Source organism: Aspergillus glaucus (assembly GCF_001890805.1).
Source record: "Aspergillus glaucus CBS 516.65 unplaced genomic scaffold ASPGLscaffold_31, whole genome shotgun sequence".
NCBI lineage: Eukaryota > Fungi > Ascomycota > Eurotiomycetes > Eurotiales > Aspergillaceae > Aspergillus > Aspergillus glaucus.
In genome coordinates this window covers 84,378-104,509 of record NW_019170483.1, presented here as the reverse complement: position 1 = coordinate 104,509, position 20,132 = coordinate 84,378, and the positions used below count along the sequence as shown (strand labels likewise).

The following is a 20,132-nucleotide window of genomic DNA, read 5'->3' as shown; positions in this document are numbered from 1 at the left end:
CCAGTATAGGCGGTATGAGTGGTTTAATCAAGAAGTAGTAGGTCTCGCATTTTGCAGATCTACCCTATGACGAGACCCCCGGAAGACAGCATGCGAAGTGACCAGCTAACAAGCAAGTCAGAAGAACAACAGAAGGCCTGTGGAAATATCAATGAACGTATATGTGTGTAAAGTAAAGATGAAGAAAAGGAAATGAAGAAAAGGAAATGAATAAAAGGTAGTGAAGAAAAGGTAGTGAAGAAAAGGTAGTGAAGAAAAGGAGGGAGAAATTGAATGTCATCACGGAAGCTCGAGAACTGCGTCCTGGTGGTGAGACTTAAGTTTGATCGTTTCGAAAACGTCGGACATCGTCATAGCAAGACGGCATATACCGGCAGAGTTACCCCCGCGTATGTGTACGTTGCGCCGTATAAGAGGCCGCAGACGCGACCAAACCTATCAATGAGGACCGATCCAGAGTCGCCTGGGTGGGCAAAATCTCTCGGAACATGATCACTCGGCTGGTCAATAACAACATACTCCTCCGTCACTTCTGGACTTACAATACCTGCGTTCCCCTGGAAGTCGAAGCGCTGCCTATCTCGGTTATTCCAATGGCACGAAACCTTTGTGCCGTTGCAGATGCCTGCCGTTAATCCGGTTGCCTTGCCTACCTTACAATACCATTCGCCCGCCGTAAGCACACCGAACCCCGTGAGCGGGTCTCCTGATTCGTATTGGAATTTGAAACCATAATTGGATGCTTCGATGGATTTCGAAACACGGGGCATGACATTCGGTTCGAATGATATTCCTTCGTCGATTTTCACGAAAGCCCAATCAATCACCCGGTTATTCCAAATCATGTTTCCGCTTGAGATAAGAACCTTTCCGATGGTTGTCGGCATGGACATCGCCAGGTCAATTTTCTTCTGATGCGGAGTAACCAAAACTTCATACCGGTCGATGCTAGAAGCAAGATGGCGCGGGAGCTCGCAGACAGCCATCTTGCGGTAGTATTTCTCCTGTCGAAGTTTGAGTAACTCTGCATTGAGTTCCTCGAGCCGCCCCAACCCGTCAATCACGGTCTCTTCTATATCTTTGGGCGCAAAGCGAATTACTTCGCACCTGGTGTGGTCGTCCACAGACAAAGAAGAACCACGGCGATAAGCTTTGGCTTTTGTCTCTACTTTCGCTGATTGTGTCGCAAGAGCTGTATGGGTTCATCCTTTGCAGGGCCCATAACCCGAGGAATGACTATGTTCCTGTACATTATGCGCAGAACCGTTGCTTTGCAGTTGTCGGAATATCCAGGTTTATCGACCACTTGAACAACCGGTTTCCCGACCATCCTCAATGGCGGAAAATTGTGAGATTCAAGAATCATCAGTATTTGCGGTTCTAGCTGGAGGACTCTTCCCGAGGTCAAACTGTTTGCAGGTTCCGCTCGAAGGGGCAGAGGGGCCGGTTCTTGTAAAGAGGTCGACCTCTACGAATCCGTGCGATAAAGGTATTGTTCTATTGACATCGTACCTGTAACTTCTTCCGACTCCCTCAGCTGTTGCCGTCGTCTTCGTGGTGAATCCGGTGGAGTCGGTAGACCAGCCCAGGTTTGTGCCATATCGAGCCTGCGTTTATTCAACCGTAAGCTTCCTTAATGAATATGCTGGCTAAAGCAGGACGCTGTCGTCGCAAGAGGGTAGCGTGAGTAACAATTCTCCGCAATCACATGGTATTGCTGACTCAGCAAATCGGATTGGAGCAGGCGGTGTGACGCGATAACGACCATATCTTCTCGTCAACCCCTATACTCCTATTCCTCATAAGCCACCCACCATGTCCCCAGCCTCAGTTGACAAGACAAAAGACTTCCTCCTGGGCGAGCGATTCTCGGACATGAAAATCACCTGCTAAGGGCAAACGTTCAAAGTCCACCGTTTCATCATATGCAAATAGTCATTGTTCTTCGAGAATGCCCTGACTGGGCTCTTCAAGGAATCATCGGAGCAGACTGTCGACTTGTCCGATGACGATCCGGAGACGATTGAGGGTGTCGTTTCGTATCTATAAATGAACGATTATCAAGAAGATGGGCATATAGTGCCGTTGGGTGGTATATCGGAGCCAGAACAATCAGAAGACGAGACTGCTACAAGCGAGCCAGCAGATGTCGATTCCATAAGAGCCATTGGGAGCAACCATGTCCAGGTCTATATCGCTGCAGACAAATTTGGGATTGTCAACCTGAAGTCCCTTGCTAGAGAGAAATTTGCTTAGTGGACAAATGCCAACTGGGATTCTCCGGCATTTGTTGAGATAGTACAAGAGGTGGCAAGCTCAGTGCCTCCGCATGACTTGGGTTTTCAACATGTGATTGCCGATGTTATATCAAATCATGTTATTGCCCTTGTGGAAAAGGGGGCAATTCTACAGCTTACAGAGGCTTTGGGGAATATTGGGTCTGAGGTTATTGACCAATTGGTGAGGAGCAATATGGTTAGGGAAATAGAGGAGAAAGACTACGCAAGGTCTCTGCACCGGATTGCGCAAAAATTGGATGGTATGCGTTGTTGCGGATTCTGCAGAAAAAGGCTAAATGCGAAGTTGGAAAATGAAGAGTATTAACATGGTATTTTACGTTGTGGTTCGTGCCGTATGCAGGTTTGATCTCACAGATATCATGTTGCTTCCGGTTATGACAGTAGATAAATGATACATTAATCCAAGACCTTCATGCTATTGAAAGTATATATCCTGTACTCCTATGTACCATGCAATCGTCAATCATGAAATGGACTATGTACATGTGCCAATATGCGAATAAATCATAGATAATATACACCCACGTCAGGGTCATCATCGTCATTATCATAATCGTCAACCACCTCGTCTCCATTCGCAGTTTGCAAAGCAGGCTTCGACTTCTCCCTAAACCTCCTCTGCAAAACATTATCAATCTCCTCATCCTCCTGGATCCTCTGCTCAGTGAGAAACGCATCCGCAAACCCCACAGCCCTCAGATTCCTCAAGCCCGTCGCAAAGTTTTCAACAAGCGATGCTGTCGAGAACCCCAGCGTCGCTTCGAAAAATGGATTCCCGAACTCGAGTACTTCGAGTGCCAATGGCGGGGTCATGTAGTTGAGCATGTCGAAGAAGGATTCTTCGACTAGGTCGCCGGGGATGCTGAGGAAGTTCAGTCCAGGGAGGAAAGCGGGGATTGCGTTTATGGACTCAGGTGAGAGGTTGCGGTTTGAGCCGGAGATTGTGAGACGCGACAGGCAGGTCGCGAGGTGGGGACTGCTTATTAGGGAGCCGAGATTGTTCACGGAGAGATTGGAGCAGTTTTTCAGTGTCAACGACGTGAGAGAAGGAGGCCAGGTAAAAGACGGGATTGCGGTGGGCGAGAAGGAGCCGCTAAATTGGAGACGGTAGAGGCGTGATGGCCAGGATACCAATTGGGATCCTTGAGCTTGGAATTCATCGAGGGAGATAGAGCGGGGGAGTCGGAGAGTGAGGAGTTTGGTGAGGCTGCTGAGGGCCTTTTTGAGATTTGGAAAGGGAAGAGGTTCGCCGACGAGGGAGAGATCAAGGTGTCGGAGGTTGCGGCATTTGGAGAGGGCTGGGAGGCAGTTGACTCTGCATGCTGTTAGTGATGTTCCGCACTGCAATTGGGCATACAGACTCACGCAAAAGTAACACTGGGCGCGATAAACACCTCCAGATTCTCTTTCACTTTCCCAAGCAACCTCGATGTCATGCTATTCGAGCTATGATGCACAAGATAGCTCAAATCCAGCCTCCGAACCATACTCCCCAGATTCATCTTGCTCTTCCGCGACGCGACAGGCGGGCTGATCGTGTCGGTGAATTTGTAAAACGCCTTACCCCTGTCCAGCCGGGGTTTCTCGTAGAGGAACACGACAGCTGCTGAGTACCACTGGCGGGAAACCAAACAGCAGGCATGCATGGTTCTTTGGCGTTGCGCATTGTTGTCTGCGTTGGTAGCGGCGAGGGAGACGATCAGGAGGATGACTTCAGTAGGAAGATGGATTTGGCGGGGCGAGGTCGGATGCATGGCGGGAAGGCGTAGGCATGGAGTCGTAAATAGCCCATTATATGTCAGTGTCGATTGCGGCGTAGAGAAGAAATTGTTGTGGTGGGAGTGTAGTGGAGTGGAAAAGTGTTGGTGGTGAATTTGAGGCTATCGCCGATTTGCCCAGACCGGGCAATGATATCATCCTCCGCCAACTGGTTCTCTTCTCTCTTCCACCACTTCTTCTGCTCTTCGTTCTTCATATCGTTCGTTCATTTCTTTCTTACTATCCTTATCATTCTATAGATCATAATGAGACCTCAATTTCTCCATCGCTCGCTGGGACTGCTGCAGCGCATTCCCAATCGCTCCTTCGTACCAACTGGCTTGGGCTACAGGACCCTCAGTTCCTCGCCTCGCGTTCCTGACTTTGCCTTCGCTTTTGAGTATGCGGTATTCCTCTTACTAGTACTAGCAGTGCTAATAATGACCGTCTAGTATCGATGGCGTCCTCCTACGATCCTCAAAGCCCATCCCCGGCGCAGCAGACTCGTTGCGATACCTCAAAGAACAGAACATCCCGTTTATCCTTCTCACGAATGGCGGCGGAAAACACGAGACGGAACGAGTTGCGGAGCTTAGTGAGAAGCTTGAAGTTCCGTTAGATCCGTCGGTTATTATTCAAAGCCATTCCCCCTTTGCGGAACTCGCGGGTGCGTTGGAGAATAAGCGTGTGTTGGTTGTCGGAGGGGATAGCGATCGTTGCCGTCAGGTAGCAGAGAGGTATGTATACATCATCTGCTGCCAAGGAGGATATATGTTGACACAGTCAGGTACGGATTCAAGAACGTGATCACACCCGGCGATATCTTCATGGCCAACCCCGGCATCTGGCCAGTATCCAAAGTATTCCGCAGCTACTACGAGCAATTCGCCAGACCAATCGAGAATCCCAACCAGATCGATGCACAGGATCCCTCAAGAGGACTTAAAATCGATGCCGTTTTCGTCTACAATGACCCTCGCGACTGGGGCCTGGACGCACAAGTGATCATGGATGTTCTCCTATCATCGGAAGGAGTCCTAGGAACAATCTCGCAGAAGAATGGCCAGGCCGATCTCCCCAACAAAGGCTACCAGCAAGACGACCAGCCACCCTTATACTTCTCCAACCCAGATCTGTGGTGGGCAGCAGCCTACCCCCTTCCCCGTCTCGGACAGGGTGGATTCCGCGAAGCCTTAGAAGGCGTCTGGGCCGCAACAACAGGCGGACCCAGTAAAGGCGTTGAACTGAAGAAGAACATCGCAGGAAAGCCATACCAGGCAACATACGAGTTCGCAGAGCACCAACTCATGCGCAACCGATCGCGGTCCTTTGGCGGGGCTATCACCCAGCCTTTACGTAACGTCTATATGATCGGTGACAACCCAGCATCTGATATTTGCGGAGCAAATACCTTCCGGAGTATCCATAAGAGCGAATGGCATTCTATCCTCGTTCGCACTGGTGTTTACCGTGGAGGTGAACCTGCGTGGAAGCCGAAGACGATCGCCGATGATGTGCAGAAAGCTGTTGAATGGGGGCTTAAGTCTTCGAAGTGGTAATCTGCTTGGGACTTTGGGTGCACCCAGTCACCTCATAGATCCTTTCACCTTATGAAGTATGTCGTGTTGGATACAGCATATCTTATACCATTTGCATAGCATAACATACATTTTAGCATTCGAACTTGAATAAACTACTCTACAATGATCGACCATGAAAAATATTGTCTTCATTCCATTTACTTTTCTGCAAACAAAGATGCATCAACTTAGATATATAACGGGCGTCGACGCCTACAATATCCATCTCTAATACCATACTCTAGAAACAATGGCAACATACAACTTGGGTAAACAATGATAATAAAACAAGTCCGATTCAACAATCAACAAGTATGCCGTGCATAGGAAGAACCCATCTTTGTAAAATTAAGACAATATAGAAAAGAAAAATGAAAATATGAAAACTCGCTCACTAAAACCCTGCGTCCGGCTACAAGACAAGACGAAAAGAAAGCGTAAAAAGTTTAAAAAAAAAAAAAAAAAAAAAAAAGAAAAGAAAAGAAAAGAAAAGAAAAAGAAAAAAACAAATAGGTATGAATGTAAAAAGAGAAACTAACTCAACGACGCAACAACAGCAGCAGCAACGCCCTCTTCTTCCGCTCGGACAGTAATCTTGGTCGTGACGCCAGTCTTAGTCGAGTAGGCCATCTTGATTAGCGATGCGACTCGGCCTCCCGATACTGTCTTGCCGAAGAGTTTGAGGGTATGCGTGCTGTTGCTGAGGGAGACGTCGGTTCCCTCGAGGGGTTGCAGGGAGAGTGTGGCGATGAGTTGTTCCGTAGCATCTGGTATAGTTAGCTTTTGATTCTCATTGACGAAAGTAAAGAGAAACATACCCGTAATGCCCTTCATGTTACTGAGCTGAAGAGTCTCGCTCAATTCCTCGCCGTTCGCCCCAGTCTGTTCCCACACGTGATCGAAGCTACCAGCAAATGTAGGAATGATATAGTCGCTACCCGTAAGCTCCAGATCCTCGACCTGGTACTCATCGTCATAGCCGCTTGCCTCGGGCTCACCGGTGGTAGGATCAACCTCCTTGCTAGTGAACTTCAAGCTGTTGGTGAACGAAGTAACAGGCACGCTGTTCTCGCCAGCAAGCTTCTTGAAAGTCACGTAGACGATACCAGGCTCGTTGGTGGCAAGCTTGGGAGCGGGAACAATGAATTCCTCCTCCAACAGGTCCTCTTCCGCCGGCGCAACAACCACGTTCACATCCTCCAGCACGGTATCCGGAAGGGTGTTCTTGACGTCGTATTGCAGAACAACGTGCTCCTTGAAGATGTGCTTGACGGCAGTAACCACGTACTCCGTCTCGCTCTCGGTAAGCTCGACAGGGCCAGACGACTTAAGCAGAGTGCCGTATGCCTTGAGCTCGGGGATCTGCATAAGCTGCTCCGCGTACTTTTGGGTTGCAGCAGCCGTAGAAGCCTCGGCCACACCACTGGCCTTGCTCTTGGGAGGACCAGTAGAAGGAGCCTTGAGCGTGGGGGTTGCCGTCGTGAGCTTCTTGGTCCGCTCCTCGGCAAGAGCCTGCTCCTGAGTAACAACAGGGATGGAAGAAACATCGAATGCGGCGGCGAAAGTGTCCTTATCCGACGATGTCACATACATGACGAGCTGGTGCTCAAACGTGGAGAGCGAGTACATCGAGTCGTTCTTGATGAAGTCTCCAGCCTTCTCGTCTTCCTCGCCCATTAACCGGAGATTAAGAGCAGCACGGTCACGCACTTCGTCATCCGTATCATCCAAGCACCGTGTAAGGAGAACTGAAACACTGGACTTGACCTCGGGGTCCTTCTGGCCAACACCGAACTTGGCCAATGCAGTGACGGCAGCAGCCCGGACAATAGCGTTCTCAAGTACAACCCGGTTGTAGATGTAACGGATGTACTTGGTGGGGTGCGAGGTCTTGGGGCCCTCCACACCAAGCAGATGCAAGATCCGGACAGACAGCTTGGTGAACTCACAGTCCTCGATGAACTCGCAGAGGTGTGCGAGAGCATCCTCCTTGCTTTCCGGAACGAACTTGATCAGGTCGAACATGCTCTCCACAACACTGCGCTTGAACTCGTATCCACCCTCGTCCCGGAGGATACCACTCAAGAACGAAAGCATACCGGCCTGCTTGCTGGGGAACTTGAGACACAAGGTCCGGATGGCCTCGACAATGGTGATCTTGAACTCATCCGTAGTGTCAGCCATGAAGCCGGAAATCTGCTTCATAAGACGGTCGACACTAGCCTCGTTTCCGGTCTTGAGCAGAGTGGTAATGGCAAAGGTAGCGATGGAACGGTTGCTGTTAGAGATCAACGACTCGATATCGGGGTTGCAAACGTTGACGACATTAGGCTTGAACGACGCAAAGTTGTGCAGGATTCTGATAGCGGCGAACTTGGTGATAGCCCGGGGAGACGAGAGGAACAGCTGCAGAACATGGACAGCCTGCGAGGCTTCGGCATCGGAGACATCGCGCATGTCGCAGATAGCCTTGGCGGCCTCAAAGTTGACCATCTCATGCTTGTGCCGCAGCCAGCCATCGAGCATCTGCATCATCGGTTTCCTCAATCCCTGGTCCTCCTCTGCCAGCTTGGCAGCCAATCGCACCAACAGCACCAGCGCAGCCGGACTCTTGACCACCCCCGCAGCACCGTACTGCTGCACCATCTTCACCAACGACATGCGGTCGTGCGAGCGCATCTGGTACAGTAGACCAATGGCGTGGTATTGGGTCATGAAATTCGACTGCGAGATGGCGTGGGCCTGGGAACCGCCGAAACCAAGGAAACCGGTCGACTGTTTGCCGGACGAGGCAGCCTCCTGAGTCTCACTCTGCCATCTGCGCACCACATCACGGGAGATCGGAAGAAGGTGGTAGGAGGACACCAAAGCAGCGGAGGAAACGGAGGGGGTCTTGTCGACGATGGCGGTTTTGATGAGACGCTCGATACCTTGAACTGTGGTGGCCTGCCGGAGTCAGTACCCAGACCATCAAAGAGAACAGCGAAGAACGTACATCAATAATCCGACAAAGCGCCCGAATCGCATTCGCCCTGTACAAAACATCACTACCAACAGCCGTATCCTTCATGATAATACTCGTCGACATGATCGTATCCTCCGCAGTATTCGCCAACTCCTTAAGAATCAAATACACCATCTGTCGCAACGAGGGGTCCTTATTCTGGAACAGCTTCGAGATACCGAAAAACAGCGTGGTGGCCTCGTTCGTCGGGAACTGCTCCCCGGTGAACAGGAGAACCGCGATCTTGGTCAGGAGGGTGCGACATGTCCGGGGCGAGATGGGGGAGGAATTGAACAATCGTGCTGGTCCAGTTAGCAACGGCAATTAGTTGCAATATACCCCGGAAGGCTAAGGGAGAAAGGCCGTGTACCATCTTGGAAGACGGAGGTCCGATCAAGCTTGATCATGACCTGATCCGCATCCTCATCTTTCTTAACGTAACTCATTATTATGTCGGGTGCTACTGTATTCAGTAGCCGAACTTAAACGCGTTTATTTCTTTTTAATCGTCCAATCGGGTATATCGAGCGTAGTTGTATTCGCCGTTGGGAGAGGAGAGGTATGGTTGGATCAGGAACGGGGAGTGGAGGTGGATAAGTGTTAAGTCGAGTTGGCAGGAGTAGCTAGTAGTACGTATATGGCGGGTTAGGCACTCGACTACCGCCTCATATCCGGGAGAAACAACAAAAGCCAAAGAAGAAAAGGACAATAAAAAAGTCCGAAGAATTCGTCCCAGACGAAAAGCAAATTGAGGCTCTTGAGTACAGTAGAGTTGGCTGAGTGTCTAACAATCTCCAGGTGGCCTTCCGGAGCGTTTCTGTGGGCTCCGGCCACGTGAGGCGCGCTGCAAACAATCCAAACACGCGGGCATCGTCATCAAGTATAACAACTAAACTAAACCACTTCACTCGTTCTTTCAGTCATTGCCAATTATTTTCAATATGCAAGTCGAAGTCAATCCCAACGAAGACACTGAGTGGAACGACATCCTCCGCCAACATGGCATTATCCCTGAAAAGCCCAAAGATCCAGAACCCCTAATCCAAGAGGCGCTGGTCGAAGCCGAACACAAAGCCCACGAGAACAGATTAGAAGATAAAGATCTCGACGAGCTCGATGAACTCGAAGATGAAGAGGACGAGAAGTTCTTAGAACAATACCGGTACTTCTTCGCCCAATTAACATAGATTCAATATGCAAATACTAATGGAACAAAGGCAAAAACGCCTCGCAGAACTAACAACCCTCCAAACCACCGCCATCCACAACCAAGTCTACCCCCTCCAAAAAGTCGACTACGGCCGAGAAGTCACCGAAGCCTCAAACCAGTACTTCGTCCTCGTGCACCTCTCGTCCCCCTCCGGCGGCGCAAACCCCGAGTCCCGCATCCTCTCCGAGATCTGGCGCCAGGCGGCAGCCAAGTTTGGCGATGTCAAGTTCTGTGAGATTCGTGCGGATATGTGTATTGAGGGGTATCCGGAGAGGAATACGCCGACGGTGTTGGTTTATAAGGACGGGGAGATTAGGAGGCAGTTGGTTACGTTGAAGGAGGTGGGGGGTGTTAGGACGAAGCTTGGTGGTGAGTTTCTTTTTTGCTTCTGAGCTTTCTTTGCTTCTGAGAATGAGGGTGGTTGCTAATGGTTGGTCATAGATATCGAGCAAATGCTTCTTGACCTAGGAGCGCTGAAAGAAAGCGACGTCCGGTTGAAGAAGCGATCCGACTCGGACGAGGAGGACAGCAAGGCTGAAGAATATAACGTGGAAGACTACGACGACGATTGGGATTAGTTTGTTAAAGTGATACCAGCATATACAGCAATAACATTGTATACCATTTATGTCGAAATCTATGTTTATGAACCGGATATCAATTGATCGAGAAATGTATTATAACAAATATTCAATGTTGAAGCAAGTCCATGTCCATCTCATTTAACAGTATCAACAACCATCCAACACCATATATACCAGTAGTCTGCTCAATTGCCAATAAACATAACCCGAAATAGACTGTCCAAAAACTCCACCCATAGCGCCCAAATATCAAACAGAAACAAAAGGTCACATCATCAACACCCCAACAAACGTCAAATTATACTCCCTCCGCACACCTCTCAACAGCCTTCCTAACCTCCCCCTCCGGAAACGCCGGCCCCTGCCCATTACACTGCGCAATCTTCTTCAATTGCGCATGCACATCCGCGATATCCACCAGCCCCCGCTTAAACAGCTCATGCTCCTGGATAAAGTCCCAGGTCGCACCCGCATCGAGCAGTTTCTCGCCGGTTAGGGGGCAGGTTGTTCTACGGTGGCGGGGTGTACCGGTAGTACCTTGTTCGCCGGGTGTAGAGGTGGAGGTAGAGGAGGGTTTAAAGTCGAGGGGTTTGTAGACCATGGGGCCTGTTGTTGGTTCGGTGGGGGGATTGGGGTGGGTGTTGTGAGGGGAGTTGGATTGGGTGTTTTGGGATGTTGCGCGGAGGATTTCGTTTTCTGTCGCGAAGCGTGCTAGTTCTTGCTTTAGGCGTTCGTTGTCGATGTGCAGGGTGCTCGATGTTCCCTCTAGGTCATTGACCTTTTGCTCTAGATCGCGGACATGTCGCTCTTTTCGCTCGCGGAAGGCTCGTTGACTGTCACCCACACCATGTCAGCCAAACATTAATCACCAACCTAACCCAATCGTATTCTTTTCATTTTCCCCCAATGGATGAGGACAAGGGAAAACATACGCAGCCCGATTCTGCGCCTTCCTCTTATTCGGATCCACAACTCCCCCATCCTTCTCCTCACTACTACTCCTACCCAAACTCTCCGCAACACCAGTACTGCTCTGACTCTGCAGATTACCTTCCGACGACTGCTTCAGCGATTCTGGTGGTGAATGTGGCGGTGGCGGGTTCTGATGATGATGGTGTTGTTGCTGATGCTGGGGAAAAGGTGTATTGGGATCTAGCCCAAATCCCAAGTCAAAGGGTGCATTATTATTGTTGTTATTATCGTGTTCATTATTGCGGTAGTTCTGGTCAATTCTTGTTAGGTTTCTCAATTTATTGCAATGCTGGGATCGAATGGCATACCAAAGCGGCGGCAATAAGGTCATCGGCTCCATGAGGGGCTTGATTCGGGTCGGGCGTGGGTAAGCCGTGGAGGTCGTACAGCGAGAATGGCTGCGAGGGTGTGTCGGGAAGATACGAGTAGTCCATTTCACTTGTCTCTATAGCTGACAGCAAGACATAGTAGAAATTCAAGTTCAAGGGTCCGATAACGAAGAATGCGTAGGATCAAATCTCCGGGCGGTGAGGACGGTTCGCCGCCTTTTCGGGTCTGGAATTACGGATTAAGCATTCAGGAGTGATAGCGCGATAGACGAATTGATTCTGTATGTATGCAGACTACAAGAGAGCATCCGATCGGCCCTTCAAATGTGACCGTATTATGAATGACTCCACTCACGAAGATCAGATAAGATGAAAGGGGATAGAAGGCATGCATAGAAACCAGTTTCAAAAAAAACGCAACAATCTAAACAATGCGAGTCGACGCTTAACCACCCCGGGCGCGACCCTATCCATGTCCGTCGCCAGTAAACCTGATGTGATGAGACGTCTTCCCCCCAGATCGCGGACCACGCTTCAACTGCTTATCCACCTTACTCGCCTTCTCCCTCGTTGGCGTCCGTAATCATGTAGACAATAAAAGCGTGACCAGAAGCATCCGAAGTTCATGTCGTTCTCAACAACCACACTCATGAATCTCTCGAATCATCCCCTCGTCCCCTGTTCGCGTCGACTCCAAAACATAAAACACATAAAACAGCAGCAAACGCATGGGGAGCAAGAAAGAAGCACAAAAGAGAAAATGGGGGAAACCCGCAAAGATCAGCTTCAAGCATCCAAGGATCTCCTCCATCGACAAGTTGTCATCCGTCGGGTTTGCAATTTAGTTCAACAGGAGACAACCGTCATTTTTGGCTTTGCATCTCCTTCTGTCCACCCTTCCGGTCGTCCGCAAGAACATCGAAAAGAACTCCGAATGTTGAAAAATCAGAATAGCCGCACAAACCGGAAGGGTAAAGGACATAGATAGCCACGCAATTTTTTTTCTCTTTCTTCTCTTTCGGTTCAACCAGTCTCGAAATAGCAATAGTCGGCTTCTCTGCTTGCTCGTCGCGTGTCGATCATTCCTGGGTCGATTAAATTCAGAAAGCGAACGAAGACAAGCCAGAGCAAAGAAAAACCACGGTCGAAATGGTCTCGGATCGAAAAAGATAAGCGAAAATAACGGGATGGTGGGCTAACAGAGGGTGCAAAAGGAAATAGGAGAAAGAAAAAAGAAAGAAAAGAATCCGGAGGATCCAGTAGTAAGGAAAAGGAAAATAAGTATGTCGAAGGTCCGTCGCAAGGCCGCAAAGGTACCGGACAGAAGTAATCACGTTGGGTTTCCGGCCGTCTCGGTCTGCATGGTGTCCACATGCAGAGAAGATACCGAAGTCGTCACAGAAAGAGAAAAAAACTGCTATGCTGCAACGGATCAGTACCACTCGCCAGCACCGTCCCGCCTCGCGCGACTACTAAGTCCATAACCACCAGCAACCTTGGAAGAAGAACGCAGCCTAACGCCGAAGACTATGAGATTAGTCAGATTCTGAACAACCATTTATCTTTGGATCTTGATTAGACAATTTCAGGGGGGAGGGGATTTGTCGAAGTAATCCCCATTCAGATACTCACATCCGGTCACTTCCACCCACAGCACGGCTAGTCTCGGGGGTGTGTTCGGCAACCTTGCGGCGCTGGCTGGTGATGCCACCAGGCTGCTTAACAGCCGGACCCATGGGGGTACCACTGACGCCCTGGCGGCGCTGCTCCTCATCCTTCTTGTTGGCGTCAACAATCATGGCGGCGTTCTTCTGGTACTTGTAGACGGTCCAGTCGAAAACGTAGTCGTACTGGAAGGACTCGCGGACGAACAGGTCCCGGAAAATCTTCCGCAGGTAGGAGTAGTCGGGCTTGTCGTCGAAACGCAGGGAACGGGTGTAGTTCAGGTAGATGGCGAACTCGTTGGGGAAACCACGGCAAAGGACCTCGGTGGGGGTGGTCATCTTCTTCTCCATGATACGGTCGTACTTCTGCTTCTTAGTAGCGGCCTTCAGACCCTGCCAGGGAAGGGAACCACGGCAGAAGTAGAGCATGACATAGCCAAGGGATTCCATATCATCACGGCGGGACTGCTCGACACCCAAGTGGGTGTTGATGCTGGCGTAACGCGCGGTTCCGGTGAGGTTTTTGTTCTCACGGTAGGGGATGTGGAAGTGCGTCTTGGGGTCACGGTATTTCTTCGCGAGACCAAAATCGATGACGTTGACCTGGTTACCACGCTTGCCGATACCCATCAAGAAGTTGTCCGGCTTGATATCACGGTGGATAAAAGATTTGGCGTGGATGTACTCGATCCGGGAGATGAGCTGGTCGGCCAACAGAAGAACGGTCTTCAAGGTGAACTTGCGGTTGCAAAAGTTGAAGAGATCCTCCAAACTGGGACCGAGCAGGTCGATGACCATGGCATTGTAGTCACATTCGGTACCGAACCAACGCACGAAGGGGATACCGACACCACCGGCGAGCGACTTGTAGACACGGGCTTCATATTCCAGTTGGGGGTGTTTGGCCTTGACGCTCTCGAGCTTGATGGCAATTTCCTCGCCCGAGATTATGTTGGTACCTAATCACATTAGAATTCCCATCCTTGCCAATTGCCATTGTATAAAGTTGAGGACGCACCGAGGTAGATATCACCGAACGAACCGCTTCCGATCTTGCGGCCGATACGGTACTTGTTTCCGACACGTAAATCCTGACAAGTCAGCAGTTATCCAGCAACTGATTGGTATGAGATAAGCATACCATGGTGGTCATGTTGGCGTGAACAGGATGGCACAGCTACCGGCTGTGCTGGCAAGACAGGGGCTGCAGATCGTCAGCAACTTGACTCCGGGGTGGGATTCTGATCAAGCAAGAGTCGAGAGAAAGAGAGAGAGAAGAAGTTGATAAACAAAGGAAAAAAAACAAAAAGGAGAGAACGAGGAGAAATAGACAGGTAGAGAGAGTAAATGTGATAGGGAGAGGTCAGAAGACGAATAAAGAAAGAAGAGGGGAGGCACGGTGAAAAGCCCAGCCGCCGCCAGCGCGTATTACTTGGCAGCAGTGAATTGCGGAAATCAAAGCCAGGCAAGTACAAGTAATAGCATAGAACAGTGATTAGAACAATAGAAATAGTATAGATACTCACCTAGAGTTAGGGGGCGGGGGGGGGAATATTGGTGAATATTGAAGAAGAGAAAGACGGAAAGGAAGAGATGGTGAGATAGCAGTGATGTCTGCTCGAAACCGCCGACCGTAGTTAAAGTGGTCCGACCGGGTGATGGCAAAAAAAAAAAAGAAATTGAATAAACCCCAACAACAGGGCAGAAACAAGTCAACAAATAATCAAGGAAGCCTTCAATATCACTAGTCTCAAAACCACAGAAGAATAATTACAGAAGAAGGAGAGAAATAAAATTGAGGGGAAAAAAAAAAAAGACCAAAAAGAAGGGGGCAGACCAACAGGGCAAAATTACCGCCCCAAAAACCACCAAAGTAAGAAAGAAGTCGGTGAGATCCTATTCTATCCTGGTATGTATTCGTATTACCAGTACGGTGTTTTGGGGCATGTCTCATAGGGCGTATGTCTATTTATACTGGTGAATCATCGACTGCCTTACCATACCCGTACTATACTGAATACGATACATTCGGGCATCAGTATGGATATGCCTGACCTCCCTACAAGTACATACTCACTGACAACTCCGTAGATATTTAACAATAATATAGCTACAGGTATAGCTATCACTGTCTTGTATCAATACACCACCGCTCTTCTGGCGTTACAGAATCACACGAGTTCCACTGCAGCCGGTTGATCGCTATCTCACCTCGCCGATGCGAATCCTGCCACCGCCGTATTCGGGACTGCCGTTAAGGGCTGACTTTGTATACCTCAGGCAGGATCTGTATATGCAAGCCCTCGAGGCACAGGCCACTGCCAACTCACTGCATTCGTACTCGATCAACCGTTGGGCATCCGATGGAGAAAAAAGACACTCATGAAGAACAATTAAAATTAACAGTCGATTCATCGAACAGATAAAATATATAGAAAAATGGTAGTAGTCGTACAGTCGGAGCCAAACACTTTGGTCAAACAAATCGAACAGAGATCAAAATGGGTATAAGAACCAGCAGAGAACACATTCATAAGAAAAAGAAATGAGAGAACGCTCCTCGTCCACAAACTGGCAAGAGTAGCAAAAGTTGTACAAAAACGACAGATAAGAACGAGAATGAGAATGGGAACCTCAACAGACATGCCTTTTTTTTTTTTTCCAATGTTTTCTTGTTTTTTCTCGAATCGTTCCATCCCCGGATGCGTAATTAAATCATGTTCGTAGTGTCCATGCCATCACCGGGCTTGCTAAACTTGCCCCGGTCAGCCGTACCAGCAACAGGCGACTCAGCTCGCGGCGACGTATCATCATCCAATCGTCGCCGCCATTCCGCCAGGCTGTCACTCAGCCCACCGCCATCATGCGTTTCCTTGGTCGGGGTGCGGTCGATGTCAGACTGCGTGCTCAACCGGTAGTTATTAGTACTCTCCCAGTGGGTGCGGAGAGCCTCCAGCTCATTGGCCAGAGAGTCCAGCGCCATTGACCCACGGTTGTCCGGGAACGAAGGGTCGTCGTCCTGCGAGACGTTGCTATCCGCGCGGGTCCGGCCAATCGTGTTGCTCGATGCGTTGCTGTGGGTGCGTAGTATGCCGTTGGGGCCCTGCCCGCCGTGCTGGGACTGCCGACGGTAGTGGCCGACAGAGTTCTCTACTTGGTCCAGCAACATGGTCACCTTTTGCTCGGCGTCGGAGGCACGGGTCTCCAACAAGTTGTTCTCTTGCTTGAGCTGCTCTAGTTCGGCACGGCTCCGGTCCGCAAACGCAGAGAGCTTTTGTTGCATGCTACTGTATTCGGATCGAGACTTGACCTTGACCTCCTCCGCAGAGGCCAGGTCCGTCTTCAGCTGAGCAACCTGGCGCTCCAAGTTGGCAATGGAAGCGTTCGTGTCCTGGTCCAGGTCGGACATGGACTGGTTCAGTCTCGAGCGCTCCGTCTCCTGTCGACTAGCATCCAACTCCGACTGCATCTTAACACTCTGTGTCTTGTACCGGGCAAGCTCATCCTTCATGCGCTTCAGCATCTTCTCGGTTCCCTTGACGTAATGGACGGCCGACTGGTAGTCATTCTCGAGTTGCTCCAACTTCTCACGGTAGGCCCGGTCGCTCTCCTGCTCGCGCGTTTCAAAGAACACCTTCATTTCATCATGGGACTTGAGACTAGCAGACAGCTGCTGCTCCAATTCCCGAAGTCGACCCTGCTCCGGTGTTCCGTATCGCGATCCCGGGGAGTCCAGACGAGGCGAGCGTCGGGTGTCGGACGCGCTGCTTCCACGCTCCCCAAGGAGATCCTTCAGAGCAGAATGCTGGATGGCCAGAGCACCTGCGTCGCGCTGGTTGTTCTCCAGCTGACCCTTGAGCTCCCGGTTCTCCGTAGCCGCCGCCTGGCTCTCCTTCATGACTGTCTGGAGCTGGCGTCGAAGCTGCAATCCTTCGCGGCTCGCCTGTTCCTGATACGCTTCGAGGCCGGCAATCCGCTCCTCTGCACGACGCAGCTTGTCGGTAGCTTGATCAGCGGCAGCCTGGTTAGCCTTGGCCAACTCGTTGGCCCGGGCCACGTGAGACTCCAATGCCTCCACGCGCTGGTCCGCGACAGAGCGAGTGGTGTTCTCCAAGTCAAAGGACGATGCTCGCTCCAGGCCAGACAAGAAAGCAATCTTGTGGGTTTCTGCTTCCTTGGCATGACTCTGAGCCAACTCCTCAGCGTCGCGCAAACGACGGGTTGCATTGTCCAAGTCCGCCGTTCGCTCGTCGTATTCAGACCGCAACTGCAGCAACTTCCGCTCAAGGCCTTCGCGAATCTCTCGTTCCTCATCCAACTGCTTCTCAATGAGCGTGGTTTTGCCGGTAGAAGCCGCCACGGCCTCCTTGAGGGTTCCCAGGTTGCCACCATAGTCCCTCAACCTAGTCGACGACTCCTCAAATTTCCGTGACAGTTCCTCCTTGTCAAACGTCATTTGTTTCAAGGCCGTTTCAGCCTGGGAGCGCAGCAATGATTCTTCTCTCGCAGCTGCTTCAGCCTGATGAAGTTCCGCCCGCAGACTTTCCATCTCGAGCGAATTGGTCTGCACTTCCAACTCGGCAAGACGCTTCCGGGTGGCTTCACTTGTTTCCTCAGCCAATTCTCTGGTTTGTTTCTCCTGGCCCAGTTCTGTTGTCATGGTTTCCAGCTTGGCGCTAAGTTCCGCATGCGCAGCCAAGACCATGGCCAATCGTCGACTGATATCCGTTCCACGCTCCGAAATGGTGTCATCGGGATCCCGAGCGGAGGCGTCCGGCTGTGGCGTGCCCCGTTGACTGCCGCCATGCGCAGCGAGTTTGGCACGAGAATAAGCGGCTTCGTTAACTGCCAGATCCCTCTGATGTTCAACTTCTGCAACGCGTTTCGATGCGATGGCCGCCTGGCGATCCACAGTGGCCTGCATCTTGGCGAGCTCCGCTCTCATTGCAAGGAAAGCCTCGATCAAGGGACGGTCCTCATCGGAGAACATGTCAGGGGTACGATCGTTTACAGAGTTCCCGGATGGGCTGGGGCTGTATCCAGACTTTTTGGCCAGTGCCAACTCAGAGGCGTACCAAGCATTGCGGCTCTTTGCAGCATCCAATTCCTTCATCAGGACTTCCTGATGCGGAGTCAGTTTGGGCGAGCGAGGCTCATCGCCAGTGCCAGTGCCGGTGCCGGTGCCGGTGCCAGCGCCAGTTTTGGAGTTGCGGAGACTGCGGGAATCAATGGAGCCATCAATACTAGCTTGACGACCTAGGATCGACTCGTCTGTGCTGTCGAGGGAGGTGCGCTGTCTCTGACGCAACGAGCGTTGCCGGGCCGGTGCACTGATCAGAGGGGCCGCCTCGCCAGCTTCCATGGCTTTGGCAGACATGCGAGATTGCTGCTGAGTGGGTGTTCGGCGATCGCCTGGCGCGGGAGCAGCGACTTGTTGCTCCTGAGCAACAGGTTTAAACTCTTGAGAAACAGGTTTGAACTCCTTCGAGGTTTCTCTGGCTGCGGGCGACTCTCCGCCCCTCTCAGGGCCCATATTCCGCATGGCTTCCATGGGTGGACTTGCATATCCGCGCTCCGGCTTGGTTGGTGTTTTGCTCCGTGGGTTCATGATCGGTTGCGGTGCGGATCCCCGAGGCCCTGGTGTGGGAGCCTGACCAGGCGGAGGTGGTCCAGACGGCGCCTGTGCAATGGATGCTCTAGGGAGTCGCGATCCTGGACTTGGGCTTGGGCCCTGCTCTGTCGGCCTGCCATTGGGGCTCGCCACCATTTCGCGCGACGGTACTGGGCCTCTTCGCGGTTGTTGCTGCACCTGCTGCTGTTGCTCCACAGGGGTATGATTCTGCGCTTCCCGTGAGGTTCGACCAGTAGGGCTATTTTTGTCCGCACTCATCTTCCTCATGCCGGGACCGGCAGTTCCGGTATTCTGAGCTTCGACAGGATAGCGGATCTTGCCCGTATCCAGCACGTACGCCATGCTGAGCTCGACGGGGTCTCTGGGAGCGGAGCTGGGCTCACCGGCCATGACAATGATTTGCTTTCCAAACGCCGTCATGCTATGACCGGACCGCGGAGAGGGTGCCGGTCCCATGTTCTGGAACGAGTACCATCGTCGTGTGGAAATGCGAAAGGCCGCCAAATCGCCCAGATCCATACCCTCATCGGTACGTCCACCAAAAACGTACATCACATCGCTCACCAACGCCGCTGCGTGTCCCTCTCGAGGTGTGGGGATGAACCCGACACAGTCCAATTGGGACCACTGATTCGCGCGGGGATCATAACACCAAACGTCGTTGAACCATTGTACGCCATTCGTTCCGCCAAACCTGCGCTCAGTGAGTCAGTAAAAACAATGTTCAGTCAAAGCGGTTGATCTAGTGAACCGAAAGAGGGGGTTGTTGTCTTATTCCGTACAGGTATAGTCGATCATTGTAACTGACTATTGAGTGATTCGTTCTGGCGGGCGGTATTTCTCCTGGTGCAGGACCTCCATCGTGACTATTTCGAATCAAGAACTCCCATTTGTTGTTCGGATTCTGGAGCTGATTGAGGTCAAATGCAGCCAAGTCGTTGAAAAAGAAGCCCTCGACCTGTCCACCGAAGACGTATAACCTGGAGCCCAGTATGTTCAATGTATGACCGTAACGTCCAGAAGGCCGTGTGCCCGGAGGGATAGCGCGCGACCATTGTCGGGAAGCTAGAAAGTTGGTTAGATATCTTCAATCGCAAGG

The 20,132-nt window shown here is 51.1% G+C and overlaps 9 protein-coding genes across 9 annotated transcripts in view; 3 read left to right on the top strand and 6 right to left on the bottom strand.

Annotated features, from left to right (window-relative positions):
* Positions 1-350: 350 nt before the first annotated feature.
* On the bottom strand, positions 351-1,600 carry ASPGLDRAFT_29858 (uncharacterized protein; the record flags this gene model as incomplete). The annotated part of the gene is made up of 2 exons (XM_022543895.1): positions 351-1,192; positions 1,513-1,600. 2 exons carry the CDS (start codon positions 1,598-1,600, stop codon positions 351-353), a joined length of 930 nt encoding a protein of 309 aa, XP_022396108.1.
* A 192-nt stretch (positions 1,601-1,792) lies between these two features.
* ASPGLDRAFT_52675 (uncharacterized protein) lies at positions 1,793-2,722 on the top strand. Its single transcript, XM_022547813.1, has one exon. It carries the CDS (start codon positions 2,050-2,052, stop codon positions 2,254-2,256), a length of 207 nt encoding a protein of 68 aa, XP_022396107.1. The 5' UTR covers positions 1,793-2,049; the 3' UTR covers positions 2,257-2,722.
* ASPGLDRAFT_52673 (F-box domain protein) lies at positions 2,465-4,146 on the bottom strand. The gene is made up of 2 exons (XM_022547812.1): positions 3,666-4,146; positions 2,465-3,615 (listed from the first exon to the last, which is right to left on the bottom strand). The coding sequence occupies exons 1-2, from the start codon at positions 4,052-4,054 to the stop codon at positions 2,805-2,807; spliced, it is 1,200 nt and encodes a 399-aa protein (XP_022396106.1). The 5' UTR covers positions 4,055-4,146; the 3' UTR covers positions 2,465-2,804.
* A 113-nt stretch (positions 4,147-4,259) lies between these two features.
* Positions 4,260-5,909, top strand: ASPGLDRAFT_52671 (putative HAD superfamily hydrolase). Its single transcript, XM_022547811.1, has 4 exons — positions 4,260-4,458; positions 4,511-4,795; positions 4,846-5,673; positions 5,734-5,909. The coding sequence occupies exons 1-3, from the start codon at positions 4,325-4,327 to the stop codon at positions 5,615-5,617; spliced, it is 1,191 nt and encodes a 396-aa protein (XP_022396105.1). The 5' UTR covers positions 4,260-4,324; the 3' UTR covers positions 5,618-5,673; positions 5,734-5,909.
* A 263-nt stretch (positions 5,910-6,172) lies between these two features.
* On the bottom strand, positions 6,173-9,088 carry ASPGLDRAFT_137033 (coatomer subunit gamma; the record flags this gene model as incomplete). The annotated part of the gene is made up of 4 exons (XM_022541494.1): positions 6,173-6,405; positions 6,457-8,584; positions 8,634-8,944; positions 9,013-9,088. The coding sequence occupies 4 exons, from the start codon at positions 9,086-9,088 to the stop codon at positions 6,173-6,175; spliced, it is 2,748 nt and encodes a 915-aa protein (XP_022396104.1).
* Positions 9,089-9,583: 495 nt separating this feature from the next.
* Positions 9,584-10,430, top strand: ASPGLDRAFT_137021 (phosducin family protein; the record flags this gene model as incomplete). The annotated part of the gene is made up of 3 exons (XM_022541491.1): positions 9,584-9,804; positions 9,860-10,221; positions 10,294-10,430. The coding sequence occupies 3 exons, from the start codon at positions 9,584-9,586 to the stop codon at positions 10,428-10,430; spliced, it is 720 nt and encodes a 239-aa protein (XP_022396103.1).
* A 59-nt stretch (positions 10,431-10,489) lies between these two features.
* Positions 10,490-12,168, bottom strand: rsmA (putative bZIP transcription factor (Fcr3)). The gene is made up of 4 exons (XM_022539479.1): positions 12,164-12,168; positions 11,717-12,110; positions 11,369-11,658; positions 10,490-11,269 (listed from the first exon to the last, which is right to left on the bottom strand). Exons 2-4 carry the CDS (start codon positions 11,840-11,842, stop codon positions 10,735-10,737), a joined length of 951 nt encoding a protein of 316 aa, XP_022396102.1. The 5' UTR covers positions 11,843-12,110; positions 12,164-12,168; the 3' UTR covers positions 10,490-10,734.
* A 1,197-nt stretch (positions 12,169-13,365) lies between these two features.
* On the bottom strand, positions 13,366-14,554 carry ASPGLDRAFT_29852 (casein kinase 1 family protein; the record flags this gene model as incomplete). Its single annotated transcript, XM_022543893.1, has 3 exons — positions 13,366-14,360; positions 14,420-14,492; positions 14,543-14,554. 3 exons carry the CDS (start codon positions 14,552-14,554, stop codon positions 13,366-13,368), a joined length of 1,080 nt encoding a protein of 359 aa, XP_022396101.1.
* Positions 14,555-16,111: 1,557 nt separating this feature from the next.
* The window catches only part of ASPGLDRAFT_137028 (putative cell polarity protein (Tea1)), a gene marked incomplete at both ends in the record, with an annotated part of 4,905 nt that continues 884 nt past the window's right edge, over positions 16,112-20,132 (bottom strand). Inside the window, 2 exons of the mRNA XM_022541493.1 lie at positions 16,112-19,727; positions 19,816-20,098. Of these exons, the coding sequence (XP_022396100.1) occupies positions 16,112-19,727; positions 19,816-20,098 (3,899 nt within the window). The remainder of the gene's footprint in view (positions 19,728-19,815; positions 20,099-20,132) is intronic.